General features: G+C 45.9%; 1 protein-coding gene across 3 annotated transcripts in view; it reads right to left on the bottom strand.

The window, feature by feature from the left end:
* The window catches only part of LOC115120619 (CCR4-NOT transcription complex subunit 2-like), a 142,395-nt gene that overhangs the window by 71,206 nt on the left and 51,806 nt on the right, over positions 1-19,383 (bottom strand). For all 3 annotated transcript variants that reach the window (XR_010464499.1, XM_065021313.1, XM_065021314.1), the window contains exons 4-5: positions 17,386-17,533; positions 16,714-16,917 (exon numbers count right to left, since the gene is read on the bottom strand). Coding sequence is in view for 2 of the 3 variants with exons in the window: in XM_065021313.1 (XP_064877385.1) it covers positions 16,714-16,917; positions 17,386-17,533 (352 nt within the window). In the remaining variant the exon portion in view is untranslated. The remainder of the gene's footprint in view (positions 1-16,713; positions 16,918-17,385; positions 17,534-19,383) is intronic.

Genomic DNA, 19,383 nt, shown 5'->3' with positions numbered 1-19,383 from the left:
CTGATCTAGAATCAGGTCCCCCATGGCCATATAATGATGATGATAGAAAAGACTAAACTGATCCCAGATCAGCACCGGTTGCTGTAATCCTACAATAGAGACTGGGGAAACAACGGACCTAAGTCTCCTCTGGCTAAATGACTAGCGTGTTACATCAGGAAGGAGTGATGCATTACAACCTACACTGTTTTCTAACCAGTAAAATTGTGTTCGCTCAGCTGTGAGGAGGGCATTTTAAAACATCCCCACTCCCCCCCCCCATGCCAAATGGGAATCTGTAGGCCAATCAGGTTTTCAAAAACAGCCCTGTCATCCAATGAAAACAATCGACCTTGTGCTTGATAGAAAGCCCTTATTAACTTCTTATGGCTGGGGGCAGTATCGAGTAGCTTGGATGAATAAGGTGCCCAGAGTAAACTGCCTGCTACTCAGGCCCAGAAGCTAAGATATGCATATTATTAGTAGATTTGGATAGAAAACACTCTGAAGTTTCTAAAACTGTTTGAATGATGTCTGAGCATAACAGAACTCAGTCAAAAATCTGAGGAAAAAATCAAACCAGGAAGTGGGAAATCTGAGGTTTGTAGTTTTTCAACTCTTTGCCTATCCAATATGGTGTAAATTTGGTGAGATTGCACTTCCTAAGGCTTCCACTAGATGTCAGTCTTTAGAACCTTGTTTCAGGCTTCTACTGTGGAGGAGAGAATAAGAGCTGATTGAGTAAGGGGTCTGCCTGAAGGCCATGAGCTCAGTCAGGAGCGCTCCCGTGAGAGGTAGCTGCTTTCCATTGCATTTCTAAAGACAAAGGAATTCTCAGATGAAACATTAAAGATTTGTTAAAAACATCCTAAAGATTGATTCTATACATCGTTTGACATGTTTCTATGAACTGACTAATGGAATTTGACTTCTCGTCTGGCCTGCGCATCGTGAATTTGGATTTGTGAACTAAAGGCGCGAACAAAAAGGAGGTATTTGAACATAAATGGACTTTATCAAACAAAACTAACATTTATGGTGGAACTGGGATTCCTGTGCATTCTGATGAAGATCATCAAAGGTAAGTGAATATTTATAATGCTATTTCTGACTTCTGTTGAATCCACAACATAGTGAATATCTGTATGGCTTGTTTTGGTCTCTGAGCGCTGTACTCAGATTATAGCATGGTGTGCTTTTTCGGTAAACACAGCGGTTGCATTAAGGAGAAGTGGATCTAAAATTGCATGCATAACAGTTGTATCTTTTATCAATGTTTATTATGAGTATTTCTGTAAATTGATGTGGCTCTCTGCAAAATCACCGGATGTTTTGGAAGCAAAACATTACTGAACGTAACACGCCAATGTAAACTGAGATTTTTGGATATAAATATTAACTTTATCGAACAAAACATACATGTATTGTGTAACATGAAGTCCTATGAGTGTCATCTGATGAAGATCAAAGGTTAGTGATTAATTTTATCTATATTTCTGCTTTTTGTGACTCCTCTCTTTGGCTGGAAAAATGGCTGTGTTTTTCTGTGACTAGGTACTGACCTATCATCATCAGATGGTTTGCTTTCTCTAACTGACTTCGTCGTTTTTGAAAATCGAACACTGTGGTGGGATTAACAACAAGTTGATCTTTAAAATGGTGTAAAATACTTGTATGTTTGAGGAATTTTAATTATGACATTTCCGTTGTTTGAATTTGGCGCCCTGCACTTTCACTGGCTGTTGTCATATCGATCCCGTTAACGGGATCTCAGCCGCAAGAGGTTTTTAATGCACTGGACTGATCCTAATGGGTTAGCTAGACAGATACATAACTACCACACACACACACACACACTTTAGACACACATATACACGTATCTATTGTTGTCACATATAACAGGTTTACACACCATCTCCATGGAGACAGATGTGGACCACTTCCTCTGTACTGTAGTGTGAGGACTAATTAGCTACACTGGGGAACAATCAAAGGAGAAAATGACAGAGGAGAAAAGGAGAGGAAGTGCAGAGGAGGAGGAGGAAGAGGAGAGAGACGAGATTGAAACTGCTTAGTTGACACCTATTCTCAGACCACTAAACACACCTTCAGGATAACGTAGTAGAGATGTCTTCACACTCATCATTCTCCACATCATTAAGAGACAGAGAGAAGAGAGTGAATAATACAGTCTAGGCTACACTACAGGCTACAATACAGTCTAGGCTACACTACAGGCTACAATACAGTCTAGGCTACACTACAGGCTACAATACAGTCTAGGCTACACTACAGGCTACAATACAGTCTAGGCTACACTACAGGCTACAATACAGTCTACTCTACAGTCTAGGCTACACTACAGGCTACAATACAGTCTAGGCTACACTACAGGCTACAATACAGTCTACTCTACAGTCTAGGCTACACTACAGGCTACAATACAGTCTACTCTACAGTCTAGGCTACACTACAGGCTACAATACAGTCTAGGCTACACTACAGGCTACAATACAGTCTAGGCTACACTACAGGCTACAATACAGTCTAGGCTACACTACAGGCTACAATACAGTCTACTCTACAGTCTAGGCTACACTACAGGCTACAATACAGTCTACTCTACAGTCTAGGCTACACTACAGGCTACAATACAGTCTAGGCTACACTACAGGCTACAATACAGTCTACTCTACAGTCTAGGCTACACTACAGGCTACAATACAGTCTACTCTACAGTCTAGGCTACACTACAGGCTACAATACAGTCTAGGCTACACTACAGGCTACAATACAGTCTAGGCTACACTACAGGCTACAATACAGTCTAGTCTACTCTACAGGCTACAATACAGTCTACTCTACAGTCTAGGCTACACTACAGGCTACAATACAGTCTACTCTACAGTCTAGGCTACACTACAGGCTACAATACAGTCTACTCTACAGTCTAGGCTACAATACAGTCTAGGATGCAATACAGTCTACTCTACAGTCTAGGCCACAATACAGTCTAGGATGCAATACAGTCTACTCTACAGTCTAGGCCACACTACAGGCTACAATACAGTCTAGGATGCAATACAGTCTACTCTACAGTCTAGGCCACAATACAGTCTACAATACAGTCTAGGCTACACTACAGGCTACAATACAGTCTAGGCTACACTACAGGCTACAATACAGTCTAGGCTACACTACAGGCTACAATACAGTCTAGTCTACTCTACAGGCTACAATACAGTCTACTCTACAGTCTAGGCTACACTACAGGCTACAATACAGTCTACTCTACAGTCTAGGCTACACTACAGGCTACAATACAGTCTACTCTACAGTCTAGGCTACACTACAGGCTACAATACAGTCTAGGATGCAATACAGTCTACTCTACAGTCTAGGCCACAATACAGTCTAGGATGCAATACAGTCTACTCTACAGTCTAGGCCACACTACAGGCTACAATACAGTCTAGGATGCAATACAGTCTACTCTACAGTCTAGGCTACACTACAGGCTACAATACAGTCTAGGATGCAATACAGTCTACTCTACAGTCTAGGCTACACTACAGGCTACAATACAGTCTAGGATGCAATACAGTCTACTCTACACTACAGGCTACACTCTACTCTACAGTCAGGCTACAATACAGTCTAGGATGCAATACAGTCTACTCTACAGTCTAGGCTACACTACAGGCTACAATACAGTCTAGGATGCAATACAGTCTACTCTACAGTCTAGGCTACACTACAGGCTACAATACAGTCTACTCTACAGTCTAGGCTACACTACAGGCTACAATACAGTCTAGGATGCAATACAGTCTACTCTACAGTCTAGGCTACACTACAGGCTACAATACAGTCTAGGATGCAATACAGTCTACTCTACAGTCTAGGCTACACTACAGGCTACAATACAGTCTAGGATGCAATACAGTCTACTCTACAGTCTAGGCTACACTACAGGCTACAATACAGTCTAGTCTACTCTACAGTCTAGGCTACACTACAGGCTACAATACAGTCTAGGATGCAATACAGTCTACTCTACAGTCTAGGCTACACTACAGGCTACAATACAGTCTGGGATGCAATACAGTCTACTCTACAGTGTAGGCTACACTACAGGCTACAATACAGTCTAGGATGCAATACAGTCTACTCTACAGTCTAGGCTACACTACAGGCTACAATACAGTCTAGGATGCAATTACACAGTCTAGGATGCAATACAGTCTACTCTACAGTCTAGGCTACACTACAGGCTACAATACAGTCTAGGATGCAATACAGTCTACTCTACAGTCTAGGCTACACTACAGGCTACAATACAGTCTAGGATGCAATACAGTCTACTCTACAGTCTAGGCTACACTACAGGCTACAATACAGTCTAGGATGCAATACAGTCTAGGCTACACTACAGGCTACAATACAGTCTAGGATGCAATACAGTCTACTCTACAGTCTAGGCTACACTACAGGCTACAATACAGTCTAGGATGCAATACAGTCTACTCTACAGTCTAGGCTACACTACAGGCTACAATACAGTCTAGGATGCAATACAGTCTACTCTACAGTCTAGGCTACACTACAGGCTACAATACAGTCTAGGATGCAATACAGTCTACTCTACAGTCTAGGCTACACTACAGGCTACAATACAGTCTAGGATGCAATACAGTCTACTCTACAGTCTAGGCCACAATACAGTCTAGGATGCAATACAGTCTACTCTACAGTCTAGGCTACACTACAGGCTACAATACAGTCTAGGATGCAATACAGTCTACTCTACAGTCTAGGCCACAATACAGTCTAGGATGCAATACAGTCTACTCTACAGTCTAGGCTACACTACAGGCTACAATACAGTCTAGGATGCAATACAGTCTACTCTACAGTCTAGGCTACAATACAGTCTAGGATGCAATACAGTCTACTCTACAGTCTAGGCTACACTACAGGCTACAATACAGTCTAGGATGCAATACAGTCTACTCTACAGTCTAGGCCACAATACAGTCTAGGATGCAATACAGTCTACTCTACAGTCTAGGCTACACTACAGGCTACAATACAGTCTAGGATGCAATACAGTCTACTCTACAGTCTAGGCTACACTACAGGCTACAATACAGTCTAGGATGCAATACAGTCTACTCTACAGTCTAGGCTACACTACAGGCTACAATACAGTCTAGGATGCAATACAGTCTACTCTACAGTCTAGGCCACAATACAGTCTAGGATGCAATACAGTCTACTCTACAGTCTAGGCCACAATACAGTCTACAATACAGTCTAGGCCGCAATACAGTCTACTCTACAGTCTAGGCCACAATACAGTCTAGGATGCAATACAGTCTACTCTACAGTCTAGGCCACAATACAGGCTACAATACAGTCTACTCTACAGTCTAGGCCACAATACAGGCTACAATACAGTCTAGGATGCAATACAGTCTACTCTACAGTCTAGGCTACACTACAGGCTACAATACAGTCTAGGATGCAATACAGTCTACTCTACAGTCTAGGCCACAATACAGTCTAGGATGCAATACAGTCTACTCTATAGTCTAGGCTACACTACAGGCTACAATACAGTCTAGGATGCAATACAGTCTACTCTACAGTCTAGGCCACAATACAGTCTAGGATGCAATACAGTCTACTCTACAGTCTAGGCCACAATACAGTCTACAATACAGTCTAGGATGCAATACAGTCTACTCTACAGTCTAGGCCACAATACAGTCTAGGATGCAATACAGTCTACTCTACAGTCTAGGCTACACTACAGGCTACAATACAGTCTAGGATGCAATACAGTCTACTCTACAGTCTAGGCTACACTACAGGCTACAATACAGTCTAGGATGCAATACAGTCTACTCTACAGTCTAGGCCACAATACAGTCTAGGCTACACTACAGGCTACAATACAGTCTAGGATGCAATACAGTCTACTCTACAGTCTAGGCCACACTACAGTCTAGGCTACAATAGTCCACAATACAGTCTAGGCTACACTACAGGCTACAATACAGTCTAGGATGCAATACAGTCTACTCTACAGTCTAGGCCACAATACAGTCTAGGATGCAATACAGTCTACTCTACAGTCTAGGCCACAATACAGTCTAGGATGCAATACAGTCTACTCTACAGTCTAGGCCACAATACAGTCTACAATACAGTCTAGGATGCAATACAGTCTACTCTACAGTCTAGGCCACAATACAGTCTAGGACGCAATACAGTCTACTCTACAGTCTAGGCCACACTACAGTCTAGGCTACAATAGTCCACAATACAGTCTATGCTACACTAGTCTACAATACAGTCTAGGCTACAATAGAGGCTAGGCTACACTACAGTCCACAATACAGTCTAGGCCACAATACAGGCTACAATACAGTCTACTCTACAGTCTAGGCCACAATACAGGCTACAATACAGTCTAGGATGCAATACAGTCTACTCTACAGTCTAGGCTACACTACAGGCCACAATACAGTCTAGGATGCAATACAGTCTACTCTACAGTCTAGGCTACACTACAGGCTACAATACAGTCTAGGATGCAATACAGTCTACTCTACAGTCTAGGCCACAATACAGTCTAGGATGCAATACAGTCTACTCTACAGTCTAGGCCACAATACAGTCTACAATACAGTCTAGGATGCAATACAGTCTACTCTACAGTCTAGGCCACAATACAGTCTAGGATGCAATACAGTCTAGGATGCAATACAGTCTACTCTACAGTCTAGGCCACAATACAGGCTACAATACAGTCTAGGATGCAATACAGTCTACTCTACAGTCTAGGCTACACTACAGGCTACAATACAGTCTAGGATGCAATACAGTCTACTCTACAGTCTAGGCCACAATACAGTCTAGGCTACACTACAGGCTACAATACAGTCTAGGATGCAATACAGTCTACTCTACAGTCTAGGCCACACTACAGTCTAGGCTACAATAGTCCACAATACAGTCTAGGCTACACTACAGGCTACAATACAGTCTAGGATGCAATACAGTCTACTCTACAGTCTAGGCCACAATACAGTCTAGGATGCAATACAGTCTACTCTACAGTCTAGGCCACAATACAGTCTAGGACGCAATACAGTCTACTCTACAGTCTAGGCCACACTACAGTCTAGGCTACAATAGTCCACAATACAGTCTATGCTACACTAGTCTACAATACAGTCTAGGCTACAATAGAGGCTAGGCTACACTACAGTCCACAATACAGTCTAGGACACAATACAGTCTACAATGCAATACAGTCTAGGCCACACTCTACAGTCTACAATACAGTCTAAGCTATGCTACACTAGTCTATGCTACACGGGTCTACAATACAGTCTAGGCCACACTACAGTCTAGGCCACACTACAGTCTAGGCCACACTACAGTTAGGCCACACTACAGTCAGGCCACAATAGATGCTAGGCTACACTACAGTCTACAATACAGTCTAGCTACAATACAGTCTACAATACAGTCTAGGACGCAATACAGTCTAGGCTATGCTACAGTCTACGCTACACTAGTCTACAATACAGTCTAGGCTACAAGAGGCTAGGCTACAATAGAGTCTACAATACAGTCTAGGGTGCAATACAGTCTAGGACACTCTTCAGTCTAGGCCACACTACAGTCTACAAAACAAGTTACGCATTTTAACTGACCTTACTCATTCCTCTTCTCTCCCTTCCCTCCCTCACCCTCCCTTCTTCTCTCCCTCACCCTCCCTTCTTCTCTCCCTCACCCTCCCTTCTTCTCTCCCTCACCCTCCCTTCTTCTCTCCCTCACCCTCCCTTCCTCTCCCCTCACCCTCCCTTCCTCTCTCCCTCACCCTCCCTTCCTCTCTCCCTCACCCTCCCTTCCTCTCTCCCTCACCCTCCCTTCCTCTCTCCCTCACCCTCCCTTCTTCTCTCCCTCACCCTCCCTTCTCTCCCTCCCCTCCCTTCCCTCCCTCACCTCTGTGCAGAGTTCTCAATCCCAGCTTGTGTTTACCCAAGGCAGTAAACAGCTCCTGACAGACAGACTCACTCTGTTAATGTCCTTACAGTACAACAACGTCTCCTTTCAGCCACAGAGTCCATCAATCACATCATAGGACAAGTCCAACAACCATTTTGATTGAGACTCAAGACTCCTTGATACACTAGACGAGCAACTATGAGAACAATAAAGCATCTATCCTTTTCTATACCTGACAGGGGTGTACGGGAGCACACTGGGGGGAAGAGGAGCTGGGCTCTTGGGCTGTTAAAATCTAATTGTATTTGTCACATGCGCCGAATACAACAGGTGAAGACGTTGCCGTGAAATGCTTCCTGACGAGCCATTAACCAACAACGCAGTTCAAGAAATAGAGTTAAGAAAGTATTTACTAAATAAACAAAAGTTTTAAAAAATAAAAGCAAGTCTATATACAGGGGGTACCGGTTAGTAACGAGTCTATATACAGGGGGTACCGGTTAGTAACGAGTCTATATACAGGGGTACCGGTTAGTAACGAGTCTATATACAGGGGGTACCGTAACGAGTCTATATACAGGGGGTACCGGTTAGTAGCGAGTCTATATACAGGGGGTACCGGTTAGTAGCGAGTCTATATACAGGGGGTACCGGTTAGTAACGAGTCTATATACAGGGGTACCGGTTAGTCTATATACAGGGGGGTAGTCTATATATACAGGGGGTACCGGTTAGCAACGAGTCTATATACAGGGGGTAGGGGGGGGGTACCGGTTAGTAACGAGTCTATATACAGGGGGTACCGTTAGTAACGAGTCTATATACAGGGGGTACCGGTTAGCAACGAGTCTATATACAGGGGGTACCGGTTAGTAACGAGTCTAGTCTATATACAGGGGGTACCGGTTAGTAACGAGTCTATATACAGGGGGTACCGGTTACCGGTTAGTAACGAGTCTATATACAGGGGGTACCGGTTAGTAACGAGTCTATATACAGGGGGTACCGGTTAGTAACGAGTCTATATACAGGGGGTACCGGTTAGTAACGAGTCTATATACAGGGGGTACCGGTTAGTAACGAGTCTATATACAGGGGGTACCGGTTAGTAACGAGTCTATATACAGGGGGTACCGGTTAGTAGCGAGTCTATATACAGGGGGTACCGGTTAGTAACGAGTCTATATACAGGGGGTACCGGTTAGTAAATACAGGGGGTACCGGTTAGTAGTCTATATACAGGGGGTACCGGTTAGTAACGAGTCTATATACAGGGGGTACCGGTTACCGTTAGTAGAGTCTATATACAGGGGGTACCGGTTAGTAGCGAGTCTATATACAGGGGTACCGGTTAGTAATGAGTCTATATACAGGGGGTACCGGTTAGCAACGAGTCTATATACAGGGGGTACCGGTTAGCAACGAGTCTATATACAGGGGGTACCGGTTAGCAACGAGTCTATATACAGGGGGTACCGGTTAGTAATGAGTCTAATACAGTCTATATAGTCTAGGGGGTACCGGTTATATACAGGGGGTACAGAGTCTATATACAGGGAGGCTAAATACAGGGGGTACCGGTTAGTAATGAGTCTATATACAGGGGTACCGGTTAGAGGCTAACAGAGGCTAAATACAGGGGGTACCGGTTAGTAATGAGGCTATATACAGGGGTACAGGTTAGTAATGAGTTAATACAGGGGGTAGTCTATATACAGGGGGTACCGGTTAGTAATGAGGCTAAATACAGGGTCTATATACAGGGGGTACCGGTTAGTAATGAGTCTATATACAGGGGGTACCGGTTAGTAATGAGGCTAATACAGGGGGTACTAAATACAGGGGGTACCGGTACCTATATACAGGTTAGTAATGAGGCTATATACAACGAGTCTATATACAGGGGGTACAGGTTAGTAATGAGTCTATATACAGGGGGTACCGGTTAGAGTCAATGTGCGACAGGTACAGGGGGTACAGGTTAGGTTAGTAATGAGTCTATATACAGGGGTACCGGTTACAGGGGGTACCGGTTAGTAACGTCTATATACAGGGGTACCGGTTAGTAACGAGTCTATATACAGGGGTACCGGTTAGTAGGGGGTACGAGTCTATATACAGGGGTACCGGTTAGTAACGAGTCTATACACAGGGGTACCGGTTAGTAACGAGTCTATATACAGGGGGTACCGGTTAGTAACGAGTCTATACACAGGGGTACCGGTTAGTTAAACGAGTCTATATACAGGGGGTACCGGTTAGTAACGAGTCTATATACATATACAGGGGTACCGGTTAGTAACGAGTCTATATACAGGGGGTACCGGTTAGCTAAATAGAGGGGGTACGAGGCTAAATACAGGGGGTACCGGTTAGTAATGAGGCTAAATACAGGGGTTAGCAACGAGGCTAAATACGGTTAGTAATGAGGCTAAATACAGGGGTACCGGTTAGTAAATACAGGGGGTACGAGTCTATATACAGGGGTACCGGTTAGTAGCGAGTCTATATACAGGGGGTACCGGTTAGTAGCGAGTCTATACACAGGGGGTACCGGTTAGTAGCGAGTCTATACACAGGGGGTACCGGTTAGTAGCGAGTCTATACACAGGGGGTACCGGTTAGTAACGAGTCTATACACAGGAGGTACCGGTTAGCAACGAGTCTATATACAGGGGGTACCGGTTAGCAACGAGTCTATATACAGGGGGTACCGGTTAGCAACGAGTCTATATACAGGGGGTACCGGTTAGTAACGAGTCTATATACAGGGGGTACCGGTTAGTAACGAGTCTATATACAGGGGGTACCGGTTAGTAATGAGGCTAAATACAGGGGGTACCGGTTAGTAATGAGGCTATATACAGGGGGTACCGGTTAGTAATGAGGCTAAATACAGGGGGTACCGGTTAGTAATGAGGCTAAATACAGGGGGTACAGGTTAGTAATGAGGCTAAATACAGGGGGTACAGGTTAGTAATGAGGCTATATACAGGGGGTACCGGTTAGTAATGAGGCTAAATACAGGGGGTACCGGTTAGTAATGAGGCTAAATACAGGGGGTACCGGTTAGTAATGAGGCTAAATACAGGGGGTACAGGTTAGTAATGAGGCTAAATACAGGGGGTACAGGTTAGTAATGAGGCTAAATACAGGGGGTACAGGTTAGTAATGAGGCTAAATACAGGGGGTACCGGTTAGTAATGAGGCTATATACAGGGGGTACAGGTTAGTAATGAGGCTATATACAGGGGGTACAGGTTAGTAATGAGGCTAAATACAGGGGGTACCGGTTAGTAATGAGGCTATATACAGGGGGTACAGGTTAGTAATGAGGCTATATACAGGGGGTACCGGTACAGAGTCAATGTGCGGGGTACAGGTTAGTAATGAGGCTAAATACAGGGGGTACCGGTTAGTAATGAGGCTATATACAGGGGGTACAGGTTAGTAATGAGGCTATATACAGGGGGTACAGGTTAGTAATGAGGCTATATACAGGGGGTACCGGTACCGAGTCAATGTGCGGGGGTACCAGTTAGTCGAGGTAGTTTGTACATGTAGGTAAGGGTAAAGTGACTATGCATAGATAATAAACAGCGAGTAGCAGCAGTGTATTAAACAATGTAGTGTCAGTGTAAATAGTCCGGGTGGCCTTTTGATGAACTGTTCAGCAGTCTTATTGCTTTGGGGGATAGAAGCTGTTAAGGAGCCTTTTGGACCAAGACTTGGCGCTCCGGTACCGCTTGCCGTGCGGTAGTAGGGAGAACAGTCTATGACTTGGGTGATCAGGTCTACCACCGCTGGGTGATCAGGCCTACTACCGCTGGGTGATCAGGTCTACCACCGCTGGGTGATCAGGTCTACCACCGCTGGGTGATCAGGTCTACCACCGCTGGGTGATCAGGTCTACTACCGCTGGGTGACCAGGTCTACTACCGCTGGGTGACCAGGTCTACCACCGCTGGGTGACCAGGTCTACCACCGCTGGGTGATCAGGTCTACCACCGCTGGGTGATCAGGTCTACCACCGCTGGGTGATCAGGTCTACCACCGCTGGGTGATCAGGTCTACCACCGCTGGGTGATCAGGTCTACCACCGCTGGGTGATCAGGTCTACCACCGCTGGGTGATCAGGCCTACCACCGCTGGGTGATCAGGCCTACCACCGCTGGGTGACCAGGTCTACCACCGCTGGGTGATCAGGTCTACCACCGCTGGGTGATCAGGTCTACCACCGCTGGGTGATCAGGTCTACCACCGCTGGGTGATCAGGTCTACCACCGCTGGGTGATCAGGTCTACCACCGCTGGGTGACCAGGTCTACCACCGCTGGGTGACCAGGTCTACCACCGCTGGGTGATCAGGTCTACCACCGCTGGGTGATCAGGTCTACTACCGCTGGGTGATCAGGTCTACCACCGCTGGGTGATCAGGTCTACCACCGCTGGGTGATCAGGCCTACCACCGCTGGGTGATCAGGCCTACCACCGCTGGGTGATCAGGTCTACTACCGCTGGGTGATCAGGTCTACTACCGCTGGGTGATCAGGCCTACTACCGCTGGGTGATCAGGCCTACTACCGCTGGGTGATCAGGTCTACTACCGCTGGGTGATCAGGCCTACTACCGCTGGGTGATCAGGTCTACTACCGCTGGGTGATCAGGTCTACCACCGCTGGGTGATCAGGTCTACCACCGCTGGGTGATCAGGTCTACCACCGCTGGGTGATCAGGTCTACCACCGCTGGGTGATCAGGTCTACCACCGCTGGGTGATCAGGTCTACCACCGCTGGGTGATCAGGTCTACCACCGCTGGGTGATCAGGTCTACCACCGCTGGGTGATCAGGTCTACCACCGCTGGGTGATCAGGTCTACCACCGCTGGGTGATCAGGCCTACCACCGCTGGGTGATCAGGTCTACCACCGCTGGGTGATCAGGTCTACTACCGCTGGGTGATCAGGTCTACTACCGCTGGGTGATCAGGTCTACTACCGCTGGGTGATCAGGTCTACCACCGCTGGGTGATCAGGTCTACCACCGTTGGGTGATCAGGTCTACCACCGCTGGGTGATCAGGTCTACTACCGCTGGGTGATCAGGTCTACCACCGCTGGGTGATCAGGTCTACCACCGTTGGGTGATCAGGTCTACCACCGCTGGGTGATCAGGTCTACCACCGCTGGGTGATCAGGTCTACTACCGCTGGGTGATCAGGTCTACTACCGCTGGGTGATCAGGTCTACCACCGCTGGGTGATCAGGCCTTCTACCGCTGGGTGATCAGGTCTACTACCGCTGGGTGATCAGGTCTACTACCGCTGGGTGATATGGTCTACTACCGCTGGGTGATCAGGTCTACTACCGCTGGGTGATCAGGTCTACTACCGCTGGGTGATCAGGTCTACTACCGCTGGGTGATCAGGTCTACTACCGCTGGGTGATCAGGTCTACTACCGCTGGGTGACCAGGTCTACCACCGCTGGGTGACCAGGCCTACTACCGCTGGGTGATCAGGTCTACTACCGCTGGGTCGTCAGCAAACTTGATGGTGTTGGAGTCGTGCCTGGCCACGCAGTCGTAGGGGAACAGGGAGTACAGGAGGGGACTGAGCACGCTCCTCTGAGGGGCCCCGTGTTGAGGATCAGCGTGGCAGATGTGTTGCTACCTACCCTCACCACCTGGGGGGCGGCCCGTCAGGAAGTCCAGGATCCCGTTGCAGAGGGAGGTGTTCTGTCCCAGGGTCCTTAGCTTAGTGATGAGCTGCGAGGGGCCTATGGTGTTAAACGCTGAGCTGTAGTCAATGAACAGCATTCTCACATAGGGGTTCCTTTTGTCCAGGTGGGAAAGAACAGTGTGGAGTGGGTCTAGGGTTTCTGGGATGATGGTGTTGATGTGAGCCATGCCTTTCAAAGCATTTCTCGGCTACGGGGCGGTAATCATTTAGGCAGGTTACCTTCGCTTGCTTGGGCACAGGGACGATGGTGGTCTGCTTGAAACTTGTAGGTATTACAGACTCAGTCAGGTAGAGGTTGAAAATGTCAGTGAAGACACTTGCCAGTTGTTGTGGTAGTGATATTGTTGGTCTGACTGGTTTGACTGGCTTCTATTCCATGGTTTTATACTGTAGTAGGGAGGTAAAATGTTTGACTGGCTTCTATTCCATGTCTTTATACTGTAGTAGGGAGGTAAAAGGTTTGACAGGCACCTATTCCATGTCTTTATACTGTAGTAGGGAGGTAAAAGGTTTGACTGGCTTCTATTCCATGGTTTTATACTGTAGCAGGGAGGTAAAAGGTTTGACTGGCTTCTATTCCATGGTTTTATACTGTAGCAGGGAGGTAAAAGGTTTGACTGGCTTCTATTCCATGTCTTTATACTGTAGTAGGGAGGTAAAAGGTTTGACTGGCTTCTATTCCATGGTTTTATACTGTAGCAGGGAGGTAAAAGGTTTGACTGGCTTCTATTCCATGGTTTTATACTGTAGTAGGGAGGTAAAAGGTTTACCTGGCTTCTATTCCATGGTTTTATACTGTAGTAGAGAGGTAAAAGGTTTGACTGGCTTCTATTCCATGGTTTTATACTGTAGTAGGGAGGTAAAAGGTTTGACTGGCTCCTATTCCATGGTTTTATACTGTAGTAGGGAGGTAAAAGGTTTGACTGGCTTCTATTCCATGGTTTTATACTGTAGCAGGGAGGTAAAAGGTTTGACTGGCTTCTATTCCATGGTTTTATACTGTAGCAGGGAGGTAAAAGGTTTGACTGGCTTCTATTCCATGTCTTTATACTGTAGTAGGGAGGTAAAAGGTTTGACTGGCTTCTATTCCATGGTTTTATGCTGTAGCAGGGAGGTAAAAGGTTTGACTGGCTTCTATTCCATGGTTTTATACTGTAGTAGGGAGGTAAAAGGTTTACCTGGCTTCTATTCCATGGTTTTATACTGTAGTAGAGAGGTAAAAGGTTTGACTGGCTTCTATTCCATGGTTTTATACTGTAGTAGGGAGGTAAAAGGTTTGACTGGCTCCTATTCCATGGTTTTATACTGTAGTAGGGAGGTAAAAGGTTTGACTGGCTCCTATTCCATGGTTTTATACTGTAGTAGGGAGGTAAAAGGTTTGACTGGCTTCTATTCCATGGTTTTATACTGTAGCAGGGAGGTAAAAGGTTTGACTGGCTTCTATTCCATGGTTTTATACTGTAGCAGGGAGGTAAAAGGTTTGACTGGCTTCTATTCCATGTCTTTATACTGTAGTAGGGAGGTAAAAGGTTTGACTGGCTTCTATTCCATGGTTTTATACTGTAGCAGGGAGGTAAAAGGTTTGACTGGCTTCTATTCCATGGTTTTATACTGTAGTAGGGAGGTAAAAGGTTTACCTGGCTTCTATTCCATGGTTTTATACTGTAGTAGAGAGGTAAAAGGTTTGACTGGCTTCTATTCCATGGTTTTATACTGTAGTAGGGAGGTAAAAGGTTTGACTGGCTCCTATTCCATGGTTTTATACTGTAGTAGGGAGGTAAAAGGTTTGACTGGCTCCTATTCCATGGTTTTATACTGTTAATTGTCTCACCGTTTCAAAGTCTGTCTTTATTATCTGTGACCAACAGGTCTCCATGGTTTCTATGTCCTGTCTTCACAATGTTTAATACATCTAACCAACAGGTCTCCATAATGTTCAATACATCTAACCAACAGGTCTCCATGGTTTCTATGTCCTGTCTTCACAATGTTCAATACATCTAACCAACAGGTCTCCATAATGTTCAATACATCTAACCAACAGGTCTTCATGGTTTCTATGTCCTGTCTTCACAATGTTCAATACATCTAACCAACAGGTCTCCATAATGTTCAATACATCTAACCAACAGGTCTCCATAATGTTCAATACATCTAACCAACAGGTCTCCATAATGCTCAATACATCTAACCAACAGGTCTCCATAATGTTCAATACATCTAACCAACAGGTCTCCATAATGTTTAATACATCTAACCAACAGGTCTCCATGGTTTCTATGTCCTGTCTTCATAATGTTCAATACATCTAACCAACAGGTCTCCATGGTTTCTATGTCCTGTCTTCACAATGTTCAATACATCTAACCAACAGGTCTCCATAATGTTCAATACATCTAACCAACAGGTCTCCATGGTTTCTATGTCCTGTCTTCACAATGTTCAATACATCTAACCAACAGGTCTCCATAATGTTCAATACATCTAACCAACAGGTCTCCATAATGTTTAATACATCTAACCAACAGGTCTCCATGGTTTCTATGTCCTGTCTTCACAATGTTCAATACATCTAACCAACAGGTCTCCATGGTTTCTATGTCCTGTCTTCACAATGTTCAATACATCTAACCAACAGGTCTCCATGGTTTCTATGTCCTGTCTTCACAATGTTTAATACATCTAACCAACAGGTCTCCATAATGTTCAATACATCTAACCAACAGGTCTCCATGGTTTCTATGTCCTGTCTTCACAATGTTCAATACATCTAACCAACAGGTCTCCATGGTTTCTATGTCCTGTCTTCACAATGTTTAATACATCTAACCAACAGGTCTCCATGGTTTCTATGTCCTGTCTTCACAATGTTTAATACATCTAACCAACAGGTCTCCATGGTTTCTATGTCCTGTCTTCACAATGTTCAATACATCTCCCATTGATGCGGTCTGGCTTCATTCTAGTGTTACCTGTTGATGGTGAAAGGTTGCCGTGACTGCTGTTGCTTGGGCATGCAGATGATGCTGGGAGAGGCACGGTTAGGGCTGCCCAGGCCCGAGCTGCCCAGGCTGTTGGTCCTGCCCCCACTAGGCATGCCCCCCACCATGACCTCCTGGCGCCCCACCTGCTGAGGGGTGTTCATCATGTTCCGCGTGTTCATGGGCAGGATGCCCCTACAGTGGAGGAGACACAGAGAGCGAGAGAGAGCGAGAGACACACAGAGAGAGAGACACAGAGAGACAGACACAGAGAGAGAGAGAGAGACACACACATACACAGAGAGAGACACAGAGACAGTCATGGATATGATCAGGGTGGCGTGATCAGGACAACATGAAAAGCACATCAGATAAAAAGAGAACGGAATAAGATTAGCTGATTCATCAAAACCTTGTTTTTATTAGGCACGATGAGTGATATTGACCTACTAAAAACAACAGTCCTAACCCCATAGGGAGGAGCTCACCGGGCTGCTGACAGCTGCTCTGTCATGAACAACATGCTCCTTTTACCAAGCAACTAATGCATCAGTCGGCTGAATCAGGTTGGTAGAACCAGACATGCTGAGATGAATCCCAGAGCCAACTAGGTGACTGTCAATGGAAATTGTCAGTACGTGGCCTATAAGTGGAGGGGTGTACCTGCTTGGCGAGGGAGGAGTATGGAGGGACATTGTGGGGGCGACTCCAGAGGCAGGGGTAACGTGGCTCGGTAGCTGGTTGCCCTGTGGTAAGCTACGATTCAACTGAGCCGTGTTGCTCATGCCCCTCATAGGGAACCCTAGGGCACCTGGACGTCACACACAGGGGAGAAAGGGGGTTATAGTTGGGAGAAATACAGGCTTTAAAACAGTCAGCTATATTCCTTTATTCAGTAGACAGACACAGACACACAGGGGAGAAAGGGGGTTATAGTTGGGAGAAATACAGGCTTTAAAACAGTCAGCTATATTCCTTTATTCAGTAGACAGACACAGAAAGACAGGGGAGAAAGGCAGTGGGTTAGAGTCGGAGATAAACAGGCTTTGGACTGGTAAGCTCTGAAGACGCTAGGCTATATTCCTGTAAAATACTTGGGAGAAACAGAGATGGAGTATTTCAAGACAGCAGCTGACAGGAGAAGCCCGATAGTGACAACATGGAAAAACCCAGAGGACTACTGTATTTATATTGATCTGTGTACCAAGGTCAGCCTCAATTACACTTTCAACTCAGCCAATTCAATCCACTTCCTGCACTGAACAGGATATGGAGTTGACCGCAATCCTTTCCTGTAGAGCACTATGCCATAGGTAGGACATATTAACCCAGCTAAAGGATCAGACCAGAGGACGTGCGTTTAGTCCCAAATGGCATCTTATTCCCTATTAAGTACACTACTTTTGACCAGAGCTCTAAATGCAGGCTAGGCAGCGACAGAATGCAGGCTAGGCAGTGACAGAATGCAGGCTAAGCAGTGACAGAATGCAGGCTAAGCAGTGACAGAATGCAGGCTAAGCAGCGACAGAATGCAGGCTAAGCAGCGACAGAATGCAGGCTAAGCAGTGACAGAATGCAGGCTAAGCAGCGACAGAATGCAGGCTAAGCAGCGACAGAATGCAGGCTAGGCAGTGACAGAATGCAGGCTAAGCAGTGACAGAATGCAGGCTAAGCAGCGACAGAATGCAGGCTAAGCAGCGACAGAATGCAGGCTAAGCAGCGACAGAATGCAGGCTAAGCAGCGACAGAATGCAGGCTAAGCAGCGACAGAATGCAGGCTAGGCAGTGACAGAATGCAGGCTAAGCAGTGACAGAATGCAGGCTAAGCAGCGACAGAATGCAGGCTAAGCAGCGACAGAATGCAGGCTAAGCAGCGACAGAATGCAGGCTAAGCAGCGACAGAATGCAGGCTAAGCAGCGACAGAATGCAGGCTAAGCAGCGACAGAATGCAGGCTAAGCAGCGACAGAATGCAGGCTAAGCCGCGACAGAATGCAGGCTAAGCAGTGACAGAATGCAGGCTAAGCAGTGACAGAATGCAGGCTAAGCAATGACAGAATGCAGGCTAAGCAGTAACAGAATGCAGGCTAAGCAATGACAGAATGCAGGCTAAGCAGTAACAGAATGCTAAGCAGTAACAGAATGCTAAGCAGTAACAGAATGCTAAGCAGTAACAGAATGCTAAGCAGTAACAGAATGCTAAGCAGTAACAGAATGCTAAGCAGTAACAGAATGCTAAGCAGTAACAGAATGCTAAGCAGCAGTGGAGTGTTCAAAGCCATGCATGGATGGTGAAGGGAGAGCAGACGAGCAGTGACAGAATGCTAAGCAGTGACAGAATGCTAAGCACTAACAGAATGCTAAGCACTAACAGAATGCTAAGCAGTAACAGAATGCTAAGCAGTAACAGAATGCTAAGCAGCAGTGGAGTGTTCAAAGCCATGCATGGATGGTGAAGGGACAGCAGACGAGCAGTGACAGAATGCTAAGCAGTAACAGAATGCTAAGCAGTAACAGAATGCTAAGCAGCAGTGGAGTGTTCAAAGCCATGCATGGATGGTGAAGGGACAGCAGACGAGCAGTGACAGAATGCTAAGCAGTGACAGAATGCTATGCAGTAACAGAATGCTAAGCAGCAGTGGAGTGTTCAAAGCCATGCATG

This window comes from Oncorhynchus nerka, linkage group LG8 (genome assembly GCF_034236695.1).
Source record: "Oncorhynchus nerka isolate Pitt River linkage group LG8, Oner_Uvic_2.0, whole genome shotgun sequence".
Taxonomy (NCBI): Eukaryota; Metazoa; Chordata; class Actinopteri; order Salmoniformes; family Salmonidae; genus Oncorhynchus; species Oncorhynchus nerka.
Note: the sequence above shows the minus strand (reverse complement) of the source record. Positions and strands in the feature narration are given on the sequence as shown.